Below are 21,812 nucleotides of genomic sequence, written 5' to 3'. Positions count from 1 at the left end.
GAAGGAAGGAAGGAAGGAAGGAAGGAAAAAATACTTGGCCCAAGATCATAATAATATGATAGCTATTATACCATTAGTAGGAATAAAAATGACTATAGGTTGAGCAGTGAAAATAAGGAAAGATATAATAAGGTAATTTTATCTTTTCCAAATAACATCTTTTTTCTCTGGAGAATTTTGTCTGGTTTTGTTTAGTTTATTAAATCTTTACTAGAAGCTGGATTTGAGTCAAGTAAAAGTTCCAATGATATTCAATAGCTTTTGATGTACAAGAAATAGCTAATTGGGATGGCTCAACCAGTACAACTCATCCATTAGCTGTAATGAATCATTTAAAATTAAATGCTAACCATTCTGAGACTCAGTTTCCCCATTTGTATATGTATAGTTCTGCGGTTTTCCATGTTCCATGTTGCTAGCATCCAGTAGTGTGCTACAAATGCTAAGATCTTAATAAAGGGTAGATATTAATAGTGAAAACAAGAAGGAATTTTCATTGATTTGTTGGAGTTGAAAGAAAAAGGACATTAAAAGGGAGGCATTTGCTACCTTTACTTTGTTTGTTGATGACAAGGTCTAATTATATAAACCTAAGACTATTCTTGAGTTCACAATCCTCCTGTCTCTGCCTCCAGGTGGTTGGGATTATATAGCCATACCCAGCTTGCTGCCTTCTTAAAGATTAGAAATGATGGAAAGGGTGCCACTGATCAGGATGCATTTTACTCATAACCTGGCAGATTGAATTGAAACCCCTTTGTACAACTACTTGAAGATAATATTTTTTTTTCTCCATCATGGGGCTTGAACTCAGGGCCTGGGCACTGTCCCTGAGCTTTTTGTGCTCCAAGACTAGTGCTCTACCACTTTGAGCCACAGCTTCTCTTCCAGTTTTCCTGATGGTTAGTGTCAGTCCTGACAGTTAACTGGAGGTAAGAGTCTCATGGACCTTGCAGTCCAGGCTGGCTTCAAACTGCAATCCTCAGAGTTCAGCCTCCTGAGTAGCTAGGATGACAGGCACGAGCCACTGGCACCTGACTAACGGTAATAATTTTTAAGACTAGAAATAACACACATGAGAATGAAATTGTTTCAAATACAACTTCTGACATCTCCAAAAGATAAAAAGAATGTCTATACATACTAATTCCAGGAATGCTTTCTATAGGAATCTGTCGAACTCCATCTTTAATACATGAAAGTCCAGGGTAGACTTTTCGGATCTTGGCCTGTTTTCTTTCTATCAGCTTTTTAATTATCTGTAAAGTACAGGAATAAAATACGTTGAGTGAAAGAAGTCTGTGCAATGACACAGTTCAAGTCAGCAACTTGAAGGAAACATTCTCCTTGCAAGAGTATTTCATGGTACAAAATGGCAGGAAAGGATGAATGCTATTGAACAGGTCAGAAATGAAGACATTCTTTTATCAGATCCATCTCAGAAACACTGGGCCCTGATATACAGACCAGGGTGCTTAGGGAAGAGGGGAGGGGCGACAAGTTGGAAAGGAGAGTGTGTTCATGTATAAAGCATGATACTTGTTTACTTATGGTGAAATTCATATGTTAACTATAATTTAGAACACATTTTTGTAAAAGGAATCAATATACACTAATAAAAGCAATTGTGAGAAGTTTAAAAAGGAGTGTAGGAGAATAGAGTACTAGAAAGGAGCATGTGAGCACTCTGTCATTGTATACATGTGCAGGAATGCCACAAGGAAATATATGGTAGTAAAAAATTATTTAACAAAGCAAGTCAATGCTGAGAACGCATTGCCCTATACTTCACTTCTCCTCTTGGGCACAAGAACCCACCACTTTGCTCTGCTTCTCTGAGGAGCCAGGTTCAGAAGAGCTGTGTATTCCTGGCAGCACTTGTCCAAGGGAAAGAACTTCTTCACCCCCCATAGTGGAGACTATCCCTTTCAGACAGGAGGAGCAGGTGAAAAGACCTCAGAAATGCCCAGAACTCTGGAAAATGTATAACCTGCTATTATTTAAACTGGGAAGGGAGGAGGGAGGAGGAGCGACGAGAGGGGGGTGGAAGAAGGGAAGAGAAGGGAGAAGAGGATCTTTGAAGGCTGAGCCCCAATGAATGCTATTCTCATTAGAAAGCTGTTCTAAAGTACTATCTACTGAGCACCATCAAAGGTTACTTGAAATGCTTGATTCATTCAGAACTTCAGAAAGCTGTTTTCTTTAGTTTATAAACAATCCTAAAGTAACTTAGGTAAGTAATTCCAAAGACATTACAGTTTTCCTTTAAAAACAGAAACACTGGAGAGCTGGTGACTCATCCCTTTAAAGGTAAATATGCAGGATGCTGAGATCTGAGGACCCCGTTAGAAGCCAGCCAGGGTGGAGCAGGAAAGTTAAAGAAATTCTTACCTCCAATTAACTATCAAAAAGCAGGAAGTGGGAACTATGGCTCAAGTGGTAGAGGGCTAGCCTTGAGAATCAAAGCTCAGGGAAGCCATGCTAGTGGCTCAGGCCTCCTAGCTACTTAGGAGGCTGAGATTTGAAAAATCACAGTTAGAAGCCAGCAGGGCCAGGGGAAGTCCATGATACTCTTATCTCTAATTAACCATCAAAAAAGCTGGAAGTGGAACTGAGGCTGGTTCAGTGCTAGCCTTGAGCAAAAAAGCTAAAGGACAGCCTCCAGGTCCTGAGTTCAAGGCCCTAGGACTGACACAAATAAAATTAAAAACAAAACAACAAAACAACACACACACACACACACACACACAATTACTTGGTATGCTAAGGCTAGATGATGGTGAGTTCAAGGCCAGCCTAGGATACATAGCTAGACCTTGTCTCAAATAAAAACTAAAAACTCCTCAATAATTACATAGCATATCTAAATTTGAGGGAAGAATTGCAAAACAATAGAAGTCACTACTCAATTCATAATGGGGGGGGGGGAGACAGGGAACACCAGTTCTTCTTCTAGTTACATATGGCTGGTGATCACTGCAGAATGAATTTACAGTCCTATCTGTCGAACAACAACTTCCCCAAATGACTAGGAATCGTAAATGTGCATCCTTGGCAAATCAAGATTAGTGCTACCCAATTAGAAATAGATACTGTAATTCCTACTGCATTTTAAATTCGAATGTAATTTATTAATTTAATTTGTAATTAAAATTTTTTCTAGTAGCCATGTTTTCGAATGGTAAAAAGAAACAGGTGACGTTGATTTTAATAATAATACATCTCTCATTGAACTCACTGTGTCAAAAATAGTTGAGAGGTACTTGACATTCATTTACTCCTAACAAAGTCTTTAGAAGTTGGAGCGTTCTAGGCCTACTACATCACATCCCAGTTCTGACTAGGTACAGACCAAATGCTCAATAGCCACATGTGGCTAGTGACTCCTACTCCTCTAGATGAACATTGACTTTTGTTAAGTCTGTCTTCTCTTGTGGTGCTGGTCATAGTGGTGGTAGTGGTGGTACCTGGAATCAAACCCAAGGCCTTGTACATGCCAGGCAAGCAATCTACCACAGAACTACATCCCTAGCCTCCCCTGGGAGGTGTGTGCGTGGTGGGGGGGAGGTGATCTGTTTGTTTCAGAATGGGATCTCACTACATAGCTTTGTCTAGTCCCAAACTTCTGATCTTCCCACGTGCTAGGATCCCAGAAGTATGCCACCATGCTCAGGCTGTTTACTGCCATTGTTAATCCCTCCCTTTCTTTCTTTCTTTTTTTTTTCCCAGTAAATGTTTAGGGGGTTATAAGAAATTTGATTATCAGAACAGGGATACTCAATCTGGTATTTTGTTCCAAATTCTAAAAATTCCAAAATCTAAACTACTTCTCATCACACAAATAATTTTGGATAAGGAAAAATTTGTCCGTGCATCCAAACATTTTATGATGATAAGTTCAGATTTCCTCTAAAGGAACTAGGTTAACAGCGCCAAACCTCCAGAAGCCATTCAGTGACTTGTGTGACAAAGTGGTAAGGAGAGAGGAAGAGGAGAGGGAGGGGGAGAGGGAGAGGGAAAGGGAGAGAGGGAAGGAGGGGGGAGAGAGGGGAGAGAGAGAGAGAGAGAGAGAGAGAGAGAGAGAGAGAGAGAGAGAGAGAGCAAGAGCCATCAGGAGAGAAAAGGGGGAGGGAGCCCTGTCTTCTAAAAGGCTGAATGCTTTGTGAGCTCTGTGCACCCTGTAGGTAGGAAGGGCCAATAAATCTCAGCATCAATGAATGCTTATACACTCTGCCAGGGGACTCCTGTGCTCAGCTAATCTGGGGTTTGAATTGCTGCTGGGCAGGATTGGGCAGAGAGCAGCTGACAGCACACTGAAGGCAGTAGTTGGCCAGCAGCCTAGATTGCCACAGCCGCTCATTAAGCCCCAGAGAACAATGAGGAAAGCCAGCTCTTGAGAGAGAGCAGGCTGGAGAGGAGCCTGCTGTGTTTCCTTAACTCTTCCAAACACTCACCCTCTTTGGAATCCTTTTTTTAGGTTCTGTGACCAAGACAAAGAAAATTTGTTTTAACTTCCCAATTTAACAGAAAATGCCAATTTGCTCATGTTTATAGAAGCAGAAAAACAAGTTTGAGCTGCTATAAATCAAAGAAAACAAATCAAATCAAATAACAAGCTTGCTGGCTGTGAATGTGGGTAAAACCTGACCAGTCGCTAAGCTACTAAGAACCAGGATTAAGGGTATTTGCAGAAAACAAGAAGTAAAGGTAGGCCGAAGACAGACAGACGTGTTTCTTTGGTAATTTGCAAGAGAAGAGTAAGTTCAAATGAACTCCCTGATTCATGAACACCAGCAAACTAAACTCCAGCCTGGTACTGGGAAGAAACCAAAATGTGCATTCATTTCCTAACAAATGTGGACTCTTCTTACGTTGTTACTTGATTTGTTCTGCTTTTGGGAAATTTAAAATGCCTATGTCTCTTTCTTTCATTGCTCAAGATGCATGAAACTCATTACTCAGATGTCAAATCACAAATCACTTCAGGTATCTAAAGAGAAGCCTTCAGAACTTGAAGTAATGCCCATGGAACGTGAATAATAGAACCCAAACAGGAAGAGTAGAAGCAGGGGTTGAGGAGAGCAGAGCAGGGCCTTGCATATCTGGAGAAAAGGGTGGGCGGCAAGAGGGTGGAGAATTCAAATAGGATGAGGGGAAAGAGGTATGTATAATCGAATGTTGAATGAGACAGGCCCAGTTCAAAGAACAAAATACTATATGTTTTCACTCACTCCTATGTGGGGGACTAGACCTGAAAGATATCACACTCATGGACATATACATATATACTCATATAGATAATTACATATTTATAGATAAATATAGAAGCTTAGTCTAAGGGACTACTTAGGAGGAGAAGGGAAAGAGAGAGGTGGAAAGGGAAGAGGATGAATAATTTTGAAATACACTGTAAGTACACATGAAAACAGCACAAAGATCCTCAATAAAAAGTTATTGCTCAATAGAGAAATATGGATGTAGACAGAGCAGTGGACTGCTGTGGTAAGCAATGAAGGAAGGGAGCCAGGCTAGCAAAGAGGATGAAAGAGGTGGATGTAGTTGAAGCAGATCATTTGCAACTATGAAAATAGAGGAGTAAAAGCTGCGGGAAAGAGGGAAGGAGAGTGATAAAGGGGGTTAGAGTGGAATATATTATAAATATGTGTAGAAATAGAACAATGAAATCTTCTGTATAACAATGTAAGCTGATGTAAGCTGAGACAGAGAGGAAGAGAAGGAGAGAGGGAGAGGGAGAGGGGGAGACAGACAGACAGACAGACAGACAAAGTGAGAGAAGGAAGAGAGAAGGAAAGGAGACAGGGAAAGAGGGAGAAGGGAGAGGAAGATAGAGGGAAGGAGAAGGATGATTGAGGCCAGAATGTAAAAGCCTTTGGCAGGAAATGATAAAACATATCATTGTATATTCTACATTTTAGGTTGACTCTCTTAAGGATTAATGACCCAAAAAGGAGCCAGGCAAAGTGGCGCTGTAGCTCAAGTGGTAGAGCGCTCGCCTTGAGCTGAAGAGCTGAGGGACAGCGCCCAGGCCCAGAGTTCAAGCCCCACGACCGACAAAAAAAAAAAAAAAAAAAAACACCAAAAAGGAGCCAGGCAAACATTATGACAGCATTAGATAAACATACATGGAACCCAGTGAAACACCATCTACCTCGGATATAAAGCTCAGTCAATTCGTACCTCCTTCTGTTTTTTAATGATGACAGAGAACTCTGTGTACGGAATCCGAGGATTCAGCTCACATCCCATTAAGGTGGCTCCTTCATAATCCTTGATGTAGCCAACATATTTGGTTTTGGGTATTTTAATTTCTTTGGAGAAACCCTACAAAGCAGATCCATTCGTTCATATGGACACTGGATCACATAGCTACTGAGTGCTAACAATATCCAGGCACAGAGAAAGGACTCCAGCATGCTTCCCTTCCATCTCCTTGACATACTAGGAAGAGGATTAGCTTGAAAACTACTCATGTCATTCAAATAGTGCAAACAGAAAATTATATAACACTTTAACATTATCCAAATAACAAGCCACCTGTGGCTCGTGCCACCGTAATCCTAATTACTTGGTAGTCTAAGAACCAGAGGATTGTAGTTTCTGGCTAGCCCAAGCAGAATGTGTCACAAGATCCCTTTGTGCCATCACTGGGCACAAAGATATACTTGACATCTCAAGCACAGTGGCAGCCTGGACATTTAATTTTTACTTAATAACTACGGCCATTTCAAAGTTTAAATGTATCTATTTTTTTCTTTTTTTGGGGGTGGGGGTGGGGGGGTAGTACTACTGAGGTTTGAACTCAGAGCCTCAATCTTAACAGGCTGAAACTATGGAACTATTTGCTGAGCTATGCCTCCAATCTTGTTTTTCACTGGTTATTTTCAGGATAGAGCCTTACTTCCTGTTGTGATACCCATCCCATCTTCCCTGGGATGACAGGTACAAGCCCCCATGATCCAGCTTGACTATCACAGAGATGGAAGTCTCTCAGACTTGTCTACCTGAACACAGCCACACAGGGACACTTAACTTCCCTCCCTCCCTCCCTCCATCCCTCTCTCTCTCTCTTAACCTCCCTCCCTCCCTCCCTCCCTCCCTCCCCTCTCTCTCTCCCTCTCTCTCTCTCTCATCTTTCTTTCTTCTCTTTTTTTGTTAGTCCTGGGGCTGGAAATCAGGGCCTGGGCACTGTCCCTGAGCTTCCTTTGCTCAAGGCTAGCCACCCTAGCCACACTTGAGCCACAGCGCCACTTCCAGCTTTTTCTGTTTATGTGGTGCTGAGGAATTGAACCCAGGTCTTTGTGCATGCTAGGCAAGCACTCTACTCACTAAGCCACAGTCCCAGCCATTTACCTGTTTCTTGAAGTATCCAATTGCATAATCGTCAGCGTATGTGAGGAAGTTGAGGATGTCGTGTTTTATGTGATATTCTTTCAGATGATTCATCAGGTGTGTTCCATAGCCCTGTGCACAAGTTAGCATGCAGACAAATGGATTAGGTCTTGGAGAAAAGAAAATCCTACAATCTTGCCAGGAAATGTTGGAAAACTGAAGAGATTGTGCTTGGAGATACATATGTATGTGTGTGTGTGTGTGTGTGTGTGTGTGTGTGTGTGTGTATATATATATATATATATATATATGATCATAACATATTTTTAACATAACATATATATGTGTATATTACCAACAGAAACTCTCCTGGGGGAAATCTAATATTAACAATTTATAACAATTTCTGAACTTTGAAAATGAGGGAGAGAACTACAAAAAATCTTCAAAATTCTTGGTTCAAGATAAAAAAACAACATTGGAAAATATGTTTTTGCTTCTTTGGCCATAATACACTGAAACTACAAACTCAGATACAAAAATTCCTAGCTAAGATGTTAAGTTTTCCTGGAGTAAATACTTTTAATGAATTTCTGCTTAATTTTGAAAGTATTTCAGAATCTGGGATTTAAAGAAGTGTATAAATGAAAAGTGGTAATGATCACTAGAAAATCACTAATCCAAGTGTTTTGCTCTGCATTACATAATATCAACCCTTCTAAAATTACTGTGGGATTTTTTCTTTTTCTTTTTTCTTTTTTTTTTTTTTTTGGTGCCAGTCCTGGGACTTAAACCCAGAATCTGGGTGCTGTCCCAGATTTTTTTTTTGCTCAAGGCTAGTGTTCTACCACTTAAGCCACAGCTCTACTTTCAGCTTTTTCTTTTTTTTTTTTTTGGTGTTTAATTGAAGGAAGACTTTCCTGCCTGTGCTGACTTTGAACAGTGACTTCTCAGATCTCAGCCTCCTAAGTAGTTAGAATTACAGACCTGAGTGGGCCTGAGCGCCCAGCATACACAGAATTTCTAACCTGCTATCATCAGACCTTTTCAAGAAAGATCTGGGGATTGGGGGGGGCAGGGCACAGTTGGTAGATTGCTGGCCAATGAGCAAATCAGGCAATCAGGTACAGAGTTTGAGTCCTGGTCTCCAACCAAAAAACAAACAAACAAACAAGCAAAAAAGAATAAGGAAAAGAGGACTGGAAAAGCCCAGAATCTCCAGGTCAGCCAGAACACACTAGCTATGTAATTTTAGCTATATAATTTTATAGAGATAAATAGCTATATAATTTTAAACTTATCAAGACCAAGGAGTTTTAAGATGAAAAACATATTCTAAAACCTGATAAGGTGCTTCGGGCATATTTTCAAATATTACCTTTTATGTGTTCTTAAACCAGATAAACTCACATGAAAATATTAAAATACTCACAGGAATTAAAAGATAACCTTGATTCACCTAAATGACTGGACAAAATTTTATTTCCTTTTACTTATACACACACATATTATTTTGGGGTTTGAACTTAAGGCCTTGCTCTTGCTCAGCTGGTGTTCTACCACTTCAGCCACACCTCTGGCCCCTGGATATAATTTTAAAGACATAGCCACACATTTAATATAGTAAATACAGATTTGCTGACTTCACAAGCAAGTGCTACTAGCACTGGGATTCACTGAGTTTTACCCCACGGTGAAGCAGAATGTCTGTGTGTTCCAGTGTTTGGGGTTGGCAGATACCTTTGAAAATCTAAGTATCTAAGGTAGTACCTGGCTCCGGAGTTGGTCATTAATTATTAACTAAAGACATGGGGCAATGAAAAGACAGGAAATTAATGATGTAACTGTTTCTCCCATTTCTATTTGTACTAAACAGTTGGTCCCTAAAAAGGTAATGTATCCATTATGCACATAAATACACATAATATCTTTCATCAATTTGTTCATCCTGTTCTATTTTGTAATATTAATCTTCATTTTCTAAAACGACACTTTCAGATCACTAACAAAGAAATGACTTTATTTTTCTAGGGCTTTCTACTGAATTTATGACATTTTTTTCCAACTTCATTCAAGTCTTTAAAATTTTACAGTGTAGGGAATACAATAAACTGCCCTTGTGAGAAGTAACAAGACAAAGCAGCAACTCATATTCTGTTTCCCTGTGGCATCCCTAAAAGTGTCCAAATCAACCTTAATTAACCTTTCCAAACAAGGTGCTTGCTATAGCCGTGTGCCTCTGTGTGTGTCTATGTGTCTGTGTGTCTCTGTGTGTCTCTGTCTCTCTGTTTCTGTCTGTCTGTCTGTCTCTCTCTCTCTCTCTCTCTCTCTCAGAGGCATGCACATGTGCATGCTAGACCTGGGGCTTCAACTCAGGGCCTGGGTGCTGTCCCTAAGCTTTTATGCTTAAGTTTAGCTCTCTACAACTTAAACCACACACAGCCCTCCTTCCTGATTTATGGTAATTAATTGGAGATAAGAGTCTCATGGACTTTCTTGCCTGGACTGGCCTTGAACCACAATCCTTAGATCTCAGCCTCCAGAGTAGATAGGATTACAGGCGTGAGCCACCAGTGCCTAGTTCTTGTTATACCTATCTCTAAAAACACAATTTATACAATTGAGCCAGGTGGGCATGCCTGTAATCTTAGCGCTTGGAAGGAAGTAGGAGAATCAAGAATTCAAGGCTAGCCAGGGAAGGGGAGGGAAGGGAAGGAAGGAAAGGGAGGGGAGGGGAGGGGAGGGGAGGGGAGGGAAGGGGAGGGGAGGGGAGGGAAGGGGAGGGGAGGGGAGGGGAGGGGAGGGGAGGGAAGGGAAGGGAAGGGAAGGGAAGGGAAGGGAAGGGAAGGGAAGGGAGAAAAAGTAAGTGTTATACAACCTCTCTCTATGAACAGTTAAAATTTGCCTTAAAGTCCTAAACTCTAGATGTTTAGAAACACCTGGGTACTTGAACATTTCTCACTTTGCTGGGGGAGGGGAGAATGTAACAGTACAAATAATACCATTTAAAGACATACTGTCAGAATCCTTTGGAAAACAGAGTCTCCAATAAATTTAGTTCTTTATTTCCCCAATCCAAATAATAAGACCTGACTTACTTGGTCCTGGATGTGCTCACACACCTCCACTGTGCTTTGTGAGAATAAACACTTCACAGAAGCCACAATGGCGACTGTGGTCAGAGAACAAGGTTGCTACTGAAATCAGAGGTACCCAATGTCTTTGAGCAGAGAATACTCATTCTTTGTTTTTGTGAATGACACAGTTTCTTTGAGGAAGGAATCAACCACATATTTCATCCTTCACTGCTCAATACAGGAGCCAGGGTCCACATGTGTCTTATTGAAATATAGTTCATCCAAATTGATACATACTAGAAGTGTAAAATATACAATTGATTTCAAAGACGTAGTAACAAAAAAATTAAAAAAAAAACAAAAAAAAAGAACCCAAAAGGTCTCAAAAATATTTCATAACATTGAATTCTGGGCAAAACAAAATATTATTAATAACTAATCTCACCTGTTTCCACTTGCTTCTCTTTAAAATGTGGCTATTAGAAGATTCAATAGCTCATCTATGCAATCACTGCAACGTTTCAGCTTACAATAGACCTCTACTGGACATTATCTTAGACCATGCAATCATTCTTCTCATCTTTCCACCACCCACAATAATATTTTTCCATGGTAGCTTTTAGAGCTCCCTGAATACTCAATGCATAATCTTCTCAGGATTTATTTCTGATTCCCTGTTTCCTCAGAGCAGCAGAGGAGGTCATTACATAATCTAGATAGGACCTCTTTTTGTCACATGGGTTGTCTAGCCAGACCAACTACAACAGCAATAAAACAGCCACACCTGCCAGGGAGGAAGGGATTCATGCCCAGGATAAGGGGAGATAAGTTAACAAGTAGGGAAAATAAAAACTCCAACACATTCCAAACCCTACAAGAATGCTGATTCATGAATGCACTCAAATTCTTCATAACTTCCTTTATAGAAGTACTTTAGGAATCATAGAATCTTTCTGTAGTCTAACTGGCTAAATCACCTTCCTAATCCAGATCAATTACAACCTTTCTGGTGGCTTGATGATACCGTGTGTGTGTGTGTGTGTGTGTGTGTGTGTGTGTGTGTGTGTGTGTGTGTGTGTGTGTGTGTGTGTGTGTTAAACACTGAGCGTTACTTTCAAAGCTCTCTTCATTGGCTACAGAGTACACTTCAGGTACATCATGAATTGCACAGTGAGGGTGCGTTTTGACAACCCAACTTTCCTCTTCTCTCCCCCATGTCTGTCTTACATGAACACACAGTTAGAGTAAGAAGACTCGTCTCAGAAAACCATAAGCTCTATTTGCAGTCTTCTCTGAACACAGAATAGAGAGAGTTTCTCCAAGCTTCACAGCTTTGGTGCGAACCCCACACCCCACTTTTCTTCTAAGACCCTGGGTTTTCCTTACCTTGACTTGCTCATTTGAAGTTACAGCACAGAAAACAATCTCTGTGAATCCCTGGAATGGGAACATACAGAAACAGATACCACCAATAACACGGCCATCTTTAATTAAAGCAAGGGTTTTGTGTTTCCTGAAAGGATAAAATTATGTCAAAGTCTTACCAATCTTGGTTTTATAAGGATGCTCTGGGTGGTCACTAACTAACCAAAAGGGGAGGGGGGGATATGTCTTGAATTTCTGTGGGAACTTCCTTCATTCTAGCCACTATACTTTTACCTAGGACTTGACAACAAAAGGCATCATCAGAGCACCCACCAGAACAAAATTGAATGTCCTCTAGTAAGTTCCAATGTCTAAAAGTAGCAAGAAAGTATGTGTGGAGGTGTTTTGGAACTGGCATACCCTATGCCCAGGGAACCATGGTGAGAATCAAGAAGAGAGCTCAAAGTCATGACAAACATGATACACATTTCTGCAGTTAATTCTTTTTCTTTCTTTTTTTTTTTTTTTTTTGGGTCCGGTCATGGGGCCTGAACTCTGGGCCTGGGCGCTGTCCCTCAGCTCTTCAGCTCAAGGCTAGCACTCTACCACTTGAGCCACAGCGCCACTACTGGCTTTTTTCTTTTTGCTTACGTGGTGCTGAGGAATTGAACCCAGGGCCTCAGGCATGCAAGGCAAGCGCTCTACCTGATCTGTAATGTTTTTGAGTAAGAATTAACTGCAGAGGGTCTGGGAAGGTGGCTCAGTGGTAGAGCGCTTGCCTTGCATGCATGAGGCCCTTGGTTCGATTCCTCAGCGCCACATAAGCAAAAAGAAAAAAGCCAGAAGTGGCGCTGTGGCTCAAGTGGTAGAGTGCTAGCCTTGAGCTGAAGAGCTAAGGGACAGTGCCCAGGCCCAGAGTTTAGGCCCCAGGACCGGATCAAGAAAAAAAAAAAAATTACAGATCAGGCACCACAGTAGTTAATCCAAGAATGAGTGGATTACCAAAAAGCTAATATAGCTTCTAAGTGTGTATATTGCTAAATGAATGGAGTACAGGGCAGCCAAATAGTAACTTAAAATACAGAGCATATTAACAAGAACATTTTAAGCTGAGCACCAGAGGCTCATGCCTATAATCCTACCTACTCAGGAGACTGAGATCTGAGGATCACAGTTCAAACCAGCCTAGATAGAAAACTCCATGAGACTCTCATCTCCAATTAACTACCAATAAAGAAGCCAGAAGTGCAGCTGTGGCTCAAGTGGGAGAGCACCAGCCCTGAGGACAGTACCCAAGCTTTGGGATCAAGGGGGGCAGGGAAACAGAGAAGGAAGAGCTTACGGGTCAAAGACAAGACGTGTGATATACTCTTTTGGTATTCGGGGCAGCTGATGGGAGAAGACGTTCTGTAGACCAACCAGCCACATCAGAATCTTCTTGTTTGGTTTCTGGTTCAGGGAATTGCCAACCACATGGAATTCAATGACACCCCTGCACTCTTCCAGCCTCGCTGCCTCGTCCCTGGCTGAGTGTGCCGACAGAAAATTGGTCTAGGATGCAGGAGACAGGAAAAGGTCACACACAGCTACTCTGTGAAGGCAATGGCACATCAAAGCTTCTCTTCTTTGTTCTAGTCAGGTACGCGTTTGCGGATTTCCAGGGTGCAAATACACACACATGCATGCAGACACACATGCATGAACATGCACACACATTCCTCAAGTCTTGAAGACAAAATAGAAAGATAAGTAAAGCAGTGGGAGAAATCTGAGGACCACCAAGGTGCCAGATAAGCTATCAGCCAATTTTTCCATCATGTGCCTGAGAAAAAACATCTTAGACTGTTTGAGCCATAAGATCTCTGTCTTCACTTCTCAACTGTTATTACAGTACAAAGGAAGATACAGATGCTCTGTTAAGGAACAGATGTACTAAAAGAATAGGTGCATTAGTACTCCAGTTAAGACTTTAGCTAGAACACAAAATAAAACAGAGTAAATCACATTTGGCCTATGGGCCATAGTTTGCCAGTCCCTTGTTTAAAAACATAATAATAATAATCTCATTTACTTCAGTTTTAAAAGACCCATTGTGATGACAGATCCCAAATTCTCATAAAAGACCAAAACACAGTGGTCACATTCCTATTTTAGCACCTCTTTTCAGAGAACAGTTTTCTTTGCTAAGGAGTATCTGTTGACCCTCACTAAACCACAGCAGATATTACAGCAAGGGCCGGTACTCTGTGTTCCTCGTCTTATTTAATCCATCAGTGCAATGCAGGGAAATAAATGTTCCACAAACAGCTCTTCAGGGAGGAAAAGTCCTAACTGGTAGCACTTTGCTGCTTTCATTGGTTTACAGTAGCTGGATGTCCATGTGACCAGGCACCACTGTGATCAATTTCAAGCCACCAAGCTATTTAACAACCAGCTTAGAAAACTCCTAAAATTTAACTGCTTACTTCCATGCATGCGCCAGTACCAGCCAGTTCCACACACTACGAAATCCATCTAACAAATTTCAACCATGATTGCAGTCCACTTTAGAACTCAAAACACTAAGATCAGTGAAGATATTCAATCCTTAAAAGACTAAGAGAAGAAGCTGGGCACCAGTGGCTCACGCCTATAATCCTAGCTACTCAGGATGCAGAGCCTGGGCAGGAAAGACTGTGTGAGACCCTTATTTCCAATTAACCACCAGAAAACCAGAAGTGGTGCTGTAGCTCAAGTGGTAAAGTGCTATAGCCCCTATAGCTCAGGGATAGTGCCCAGGCCCAGAGTTCAAGGCAGACAACCGACAAAAAAAAAAGACTCAGAGAAGAGAAGAACGAGTGCTTGAAGTCCTCACAGACCAAACATCACAATGGGAAAGAATAATCGTATGATGAGATCTATTATTATTATTTTGAGGGAGCAGCACTGGGGGTTAAACTCGGAGTATTATGTTCTCCCTGGCACTCTGCCACTTGAGTCACAACTCCACTTCTGGCTTTTTGGCGAATAATTTGAGATACAAGTCTCACAGAATTTTCTGCCAGGGCTGGCTCTGAAGCACAATCCTCAAATCTCAGCCTCCTGAGCAGTTAGGATTACAGGCGTAAGCCTATAATCCTAGCTTTATTATTATTATTTTGTCGTGCCAGGGATTAAACCCGGGGCCTCATGTAGGTTAGGCTTTAACCCTAGTCCATGAGGATATATTTCTACTAAAACAGTCCAGTTCTCTGAATTAACCTCAATATCACAGAATACCTAAAAAAAAAAAATGGCAAAGCAAAACTTAATCTTTTTTTTAATTGAATAGAGCTATAGTAAGAAGATATAAAAATTGTTGATAAAATAATATCCAGGCCATTTTTCCTATGGCTTAAGCCACTCTGCAATAAGTATCATGTAACAAGATAGCAGCAGTACTTTTACTAAAAGTGCTTGAATCTAATAACCAGTAAGCAAAGACAAATTCAAATAGACAGCAAAAGTGGTGACCAAGAATCAACAACAACATATCAAAAGGCCAAGAAAAAGCTGGAAAATTACTGCTTTAAAGTAAAGAGACTTAGCAGACTAGGAATATAGCTGAGTGTAGTGTGTTTTCCTCGCATACTAAGGCCGTGGGTTCAACCTGGAGCACCGCCCACAAAAAGAGAGACACTTAAAAGCATGAGGAAATCAAAGTTAGATGCAATGCTTTGTTCCCTAGTTGATCCTTCAACAACAGCAATAATTGTGACAAAGGACACCATTTAGACCGATGGGGAATTTAGATATGGGATGTATATTACACCAGGGCCAGCAAACTTTTCAATACAAGGTAGGAGGGGTGTATTTTATGCTTTTGAGATGCATATATTTGGCAGATCCCAGTTACTCAAACCTGCTACTACATGCAAAGACAGCCACACATAGGAGCCTCCTGCTGCTCTGGAGGCTGACATGGGAGAGTCACTTGAGCCACAAATTTGAGTCCATGCACTGGTGGCTCACACCTGTAATCCTAGTTACTCAGGAGGCAGAGATCTAACCATTGAGACACAAAGTCAATGGGAGAAGGAAAGTCCAGGTGATTCTTATCTCTAACTGCCAAAAACCAGATATGGAGCTGTGGTTCAGTTGGTGAAATGCTAGCCTTGAACGAAAGGAAGGAAGGAAGGAAGGAAGGAAGGAAGGAAGGAAGGAAGGAAGGAAGGAAGGAAGGAAGGAAGGAAGGAAGGAAGGAAAATGCTGGAATGCTAGATCCAGTTTGTGGACTATAGTCTGCAACCTTATATTAGAAAACTTTATAACCAAATTTTCTGAGTGCTAACTTTGCTAAGAGTGCTAATATGCCAAGCTAAATGTTCTAAGAGTGCTAACTGCATTGTGATTTTGAAAGTGAATATCGTTGCTCCTATGAAAGCTAAGGGTAAAGTGTTTATCTCTTTTCAACTCTGAAGCCATTCTAAATGGTTCACAAGAGAGAAAAGCAGAAGATAGAGTGAAATGGGGCCTAATGTTAACAACTAGAGGGATCTAGAAGTCCAGAGTTTTGTTTTATGTTTTGAACCACAGATATTCTGTAACATTTTCCGGGTTAGAAATACATCAAGATAAAAAGGGTTGCAACTGTGAGAGATTATTAGCATGAGGCTCTGTGATGTGATATTCTTTGAAGGAAATGATCTCTTGACTAGCCAACCCTGCCCTTCCCACCTGGACCACCAGGGTCCATGCAAACCTAGACAGAAGGCTAATTCTCTGCTGACAACAGAAGGCTTCATTTCTGAGAGCTTAAGGGGCTGGAAGAACAGGAGACGCCTACCAGCTCCCAGATGCCGTTTGCCCTGCTCACCTCTGGCCCGAGCATGGTTGCAGGGTCTGTGATGGTGGACATGACCTCATGAATCAACTCCACTGGAATATCCCCCATAACCCGGGGTCTTTTGGCCTCTTCTAGAATGTGAGAGTCATTCATTTTCCTCTTCTCTCCTACAAAGATCAAAATTTAGAAGGCAAACGATAGGTACACATCATATACACATAAAACAAAATGTGAATGCCCACTGATACAACTAATTTCCTAACAGAGTTGACGGAATGGAGGTCAATATCCTCTGTGACGGAGGAAAGGGGGGGGCAGTAAAAGATGGGAAAGTGATGGGCGGGGTCATAATAATTGCCAATCGCAGATCCATTTTCTCCATCTGGGTGTCCTCTCTTTTACCCCTCTTAAGAGCTTACCTTGGTTTGCTTCAAGCCCAGATGACTTGCAGGCAGGACTCGTGCTACCTCCATTTGGCTGCTCCAGGGAAGATGAGTTTGAATTGTATGACACTGTCCCAGCCACAGGAGGTGGATTAATAACCGCCCCAAGAAAAGGGGGAAAAAAATATGAGATGACTATGTGCATAGGCAACAAGGAAACAAGAACACCTGAAATCAACACCATAGAAAGTCATCTTTAAACTAAAAACCACTTAGCATCAAGATGGTAAGAACAGAAGCCAGGCTCTAATGGCTCACACCTGTAATCTTAGCTACTCAGGAGGCTGGAATCTGAGGATCTTGGCTCAAGGCCAAGAAAGTCTCTGAGATTCTTCAAGTGACCACCATAAAACTCCAAGTAGAGCTGTGGCTCACATGTTACAGCACTAGTCTTGACTAAAAAAGCCAAGGGACAGTAGCATCCAGGTCCTGGATTCAAGCCCCGGTACTGGCAAAACATAATTAATCAAAAATAAAGCCTGGGGAAACAAGTAGCAATACGAAGCCAGCCCAAGCAGATAATGGCATAAGCCCCGTTCTCAACCCATAGGAGCCCCTGTCATCTCAGGAATGGCAGAGGCTGAGACTGGGAGAATCAAGATACTAGATTAGCCCCAGCAAGAAAGCTGATGAGACTCCATCTCCGTAGAGTTCCCTGGACATTGCGGTATCTCTATGATCCCAGCAACTACAGGAAGCCTGGAAGGAGGTAGAGTATGGCACAGGCACACACACCTAGGCAGACAGCAAAACCCTATCTTAAAAACAACCAGGGGAGGGAGTGGCGCTGTGGCTCAAGTGGTAGAGCGCTAGCCTTGAGCTGAAGAGCTGAGGGACAGCGCCCAGGCCCAGAGTTCAAGCCCCACGACCGACAAAACAACAACAACAACAACAACAACCAGGGATAAAACGAGGCTGAAGGGGTAGCTCAAGTTATACAAGTCCCTGAGTTCAAACCCCAGGAAGGCCCCCAAAATAAAATCCACTTAAGTGCCAGGCTATATGTTTTGGGTTTTTTTTTTTTCCTTGTAGCACCCAGGCCTTCTGAATTTCAAAGAGGATTTTATCAAAGAGGAAGCGCGGATGATTCAGAAGACATCTTAAGAGTATCTTGCAAAACTTTAGAGCCATCATTATAAATGTCATTCTCACAGTTGCACAGATGTGCAGACATGCCAATTAAGAAGACAATTACACTCTTCTCGCCCCTGAAGAGAACACATTGCAATTACGACGAAACACAAGACAGCTTGCTTCTGATAGCCTTCAGGTTAAGACTGAAGTGTACTCTTCAGCTTAACTGGGCACAACCTTAAAAACAACAACAACAACAAAAATAACAAAAAATAAGCTTAAAATTCCCATGCAGCCAGAGATCACCGCTGCCTGCTCCAGCCTGTGTATGGAATGGCAGATAACATGTGGCCAGAAGCAGAGCAGACAGGGAAGATTCTGAGCAGGCACAGATTAAAGGGAGTTCTCACTCACAAAGCAACCCTCTCTGGAGGCCCTCAATAAGTGAACTAAATGGACCCTGCTGAACAGCTTTGATGTTCCAAGCCCAAGGGAGGAAGCAGTGTTCATTCTCTGCTCATTCTTTCCCCAAGCCGGCGACGCTGAACACTAGCCCACGCCACAGGAGAGCACTTAGTGCTTGTTCTGGCTTCTCATGTCCTACAGGAGTCAGGAACTAGGCGTGGGAGTGGAACCCAATGCCATCTCATAGAAAATCTGGTCTAGGGCAACTTGTTAACCTTCTCTGATCTTCTATGTCCTTCAAGTAAAAGGGATATTAATTCTAGTTTCCTAGAGTTTGTCAGGAGGAAGTTTCAGAGGCAAAGTACTCTGACAGTATCTGTTATTGTTGTGGTGGTAAAACTGGGCCTCTGACCATCTAAGACTTGCATTCATATTAGAGAGAAATATGGACCTAGGGCAACATGAGTATGATATTACACAATAGTTCTCAGATATGCTTGCACATTCAAATCAACCGGCTGGGAAGGTGGCTTATTGTTAGAGTGCTCGCCTAGCATGCATGAAGCCTTGGGTTCAATTCCTCAGTACCACATAAACAGAAAAGGTTGGAAGTGGTGCTGTGGCTCGAGTGGTAGAGTATTAGCCTTGAGCAAAAGAATCTCAGGGACAGTGCCCAGGCTCTGAGTTCAAGCCCCAGGACTAGCAATAAATAAATAAAATAAAATCACCTAAAGCTTTTAAAAAGTCCACAATGTCCAGCAACAACCCAGACTAAGAAAATCATGTTCTCTTATAGTATCACAAATATCCATGGATGGTTCCATTGTACAGTCATGTTTCACCACCCAGAACAGGATACATATGGTCCAGTTTCTAGGAAAGATGGGCTCTGAGGGTTCACACCTTTAACTCCAGCTACTCAGGAAGCTGAAATCTGAGGACTGTGGTTCCAAGCCAGTCTGGAAAGGAAAGTCCATGAGACTCTTATCTCCAAGTAACCACCATAAAGCTGGAAGGGGAGGTTTGGTTGAGATGGTAGATCACCAGCTTCGATCAGAAAACACCAAGAAAGAATGCAAGGCCTTGAGTTTGAGGTTCTGAGTTTAAGTTCTAGTACTGGTACCCCACCCCACTCCCCTCCACACACACATACATACAAAAGATTGTAGGAATCTCTGAAAGAAGGGAGCTCTAGTGCTTGCTGGGGAACAGGTGAGGAATTAGGCAACTGAGGGAGAGGTGGCATCCGAATGCTAGGTGAGATCAGGACAAAGGTGAAGTGAATTGCACAGGTCCAAAGAGAAATACAGTGGACATCTCCAGGAACCACACAGTATGCCCAGTCAACTCTTGACTGTGCAGTTCTACAGAGGAGACAGCACTACACACACATAGACCTTAGCGCATACTAAGGGTTTTAAGCATAAGAAACATGAAATTATGACCTAAAGTAAAAAAAGACACAGGACAAGTTTGGTACCAAACATTCAAACAAAACAGGTTTTGATTCAAATCAAAATACCTCATTCCCTAAGCACTGTGATTTACAGGGATTTGATTACATATATCCAAGGTTGGGCAATAGATTTTAAAATAATAATTAAACAAACATCTCAAATGTTTTTGCTGACTGAAAGTAATTGGACTCAAAAAACTATATACTATATGATCTCTTCCATTTGATATTCTGGAAGACTAGACTGCATCAGATAAAAGGTTGCCAGGGCTGGGGTAGAATGATGAATGCCCTACAAAGGGTACAGATGATCTGTCCAGAGTAATGCAACTGCACCATATTTGATAGTAATACCCAACTGTATATGCTTGCTAAAACTCATGGTAGCCTGGCACCTGTGGCATACATCTGTAATCCTGGCTACTCAGGAGGCTGAGATCTGAGGATCTCGGTTCAAAGTAAGTCTGGGCAGGAAAGTTTATGAGACTCTTATCCCCAGTTAACCACCAAAGGGACAGAAGTGTATTTGGGGCTCAAGGAGTAGAGTGCAAGTCTTGAGCAAATAGCTCAGGGACAGTGCCCAGGCCTGAATTCAAGCCCCAGTATCAGCACAAAAGAACAACAACAACAAAAAACATAAACCCCTGTGGCATACTAAGAAATGATGAGTTTTTATTTTTTAGATTTTTACATTTTAATTGTAAAGGTGATGTACAGAAGGGTTAGTTACATAAGTGAGGTAATGAGTAAATTTTCGTTTGAACAGTGTTACCCCATCTCTCATTCTCTCCAAATTTTTCCCCTTCCAGCTTCCCTCTTCCCCAAGTTGTATAGTGTCTAGTGGGTTTCACAATGAGGCTTTAAAATAGTGAGATTATGCCTAAAATTCTTCTTAAGAATAAAATTACCTTTCCTGGATACAACCATCGCAAGTCAACATATTACCAATAACTAGAGTTCTCAAACAAAACAAAACACCCAAACCTTGATATCAAAGCGAAGACTTCTGTCTTGTGCCATCACCAGCCATCAATTCATGTTCTGGTATTTCTACCAGGCTCCGTTGAGTGTGACTCATGCCAAAGGCAGGAACGATAATGATCAAAAAGGCAGCCGTCTCCTTCCCTTACAAGACGCCATTTGAAGCCACTGGCCAACTGGAGGGAACACTTCACATCCCCAGACCCAAGACCACTCTTCTCACTATGGCACCATTACCCTCATAGTAAATTTGTGCATGAAACAGACATCATGGATGAGTTAGACTGATTCCTAGATATATCCAGCCATTGGCTGGGCCTTTAAGTGGCTTCAGAAAGAGCCAGTGTTTGGCTACAAGGCTGAGCTGCCTGGCATTTTATACTTCCCATTAAACTGTAATGAGCAAGCCATGCCTTCCTGCACATACTACTATTTTAACTATTTAGTTCATTCCTGCACTTCGCATCCACAAAGACATAACTGCAAGATTTTGGTTTATACTCACTTTCTCCTCATTAACAGTAATGCAAAGGAAGATTTGTGAAAATATTTGCCTTTGCGTTTTTGTTTCTTTTCCTAATGAAAAACCACAAATAAATGCAATGAGAGCTACAACTAACACTTCAGGTTGACCTTCTTAGCTGCTCTCTGAGATCTGTGAAAAGAAATTTGCCTATAGCCACGTACCAGTGGCTCATGCCTGGAGTCCTAGCTACTCAGGAGGCTGAGATCTGAGGATCACAGTTCAAGCCAATCAAGGCAGAGATTCTTATCTCCAATTAATCACCAAAAAAGCCAAAAGTAGAGGATGGCTCAGGTGTTTGAGCAAGAATGCTAAAGGATAGTACCCAGCTTCT

General features: G+C 41.7%; 1 protein-coding gene across 1 annotated transcript in view; it reads right to left on the bottom strand.

Annotated features, from left to right (window-relative positions):
* LOC122095234 (histone acetyltransferase KAT2B-like) overlaps nt 1-21,812 on the bottom strand; it is a 45,914-nt gene that overhangs the window by 7,359 nt on the left and 16,743 nt on the right. Inside the window, 7 exon segments of the mRNA XM_042665687.1 lie at nt 1,145-1,259; nt 6,199-6,342; nt 7,372-7,482; nt 11,814-11,940; nt 13,135-13,343; nt 16,627-16,763; nt 17,016-17,138. Coding sequence (XP_042521621.1) covers nt 1,145-1,259; nt 6,199-6,342; nt 7,372-7,482; nt 11,814-11,940; nt 13,135-13,343; nt 16,627-16,763; nt 17,016-17,138 — 966 coding nt within the window.

This window comes from Dipodomys spectabilis, unplaced genomic scaffold (genome assembly GCF_019054845.1).
Source record: "Dipodomys spectabilis isolate Male_0828 unplaced genomic scaffold, ASM1905484v1 ptg000341l, whole genome shotgun sequence".
NCBI lineage: Eukaryota > Metazoa > Chordata > Mammalia > Rodentia > Heteromyidae > Dipodomys > Dipodomys spectabilis.
Note: the sequence above shows the minus strand (reverse complement) of the source record. Positions and strands in the feature narration are given on the sequence as shown.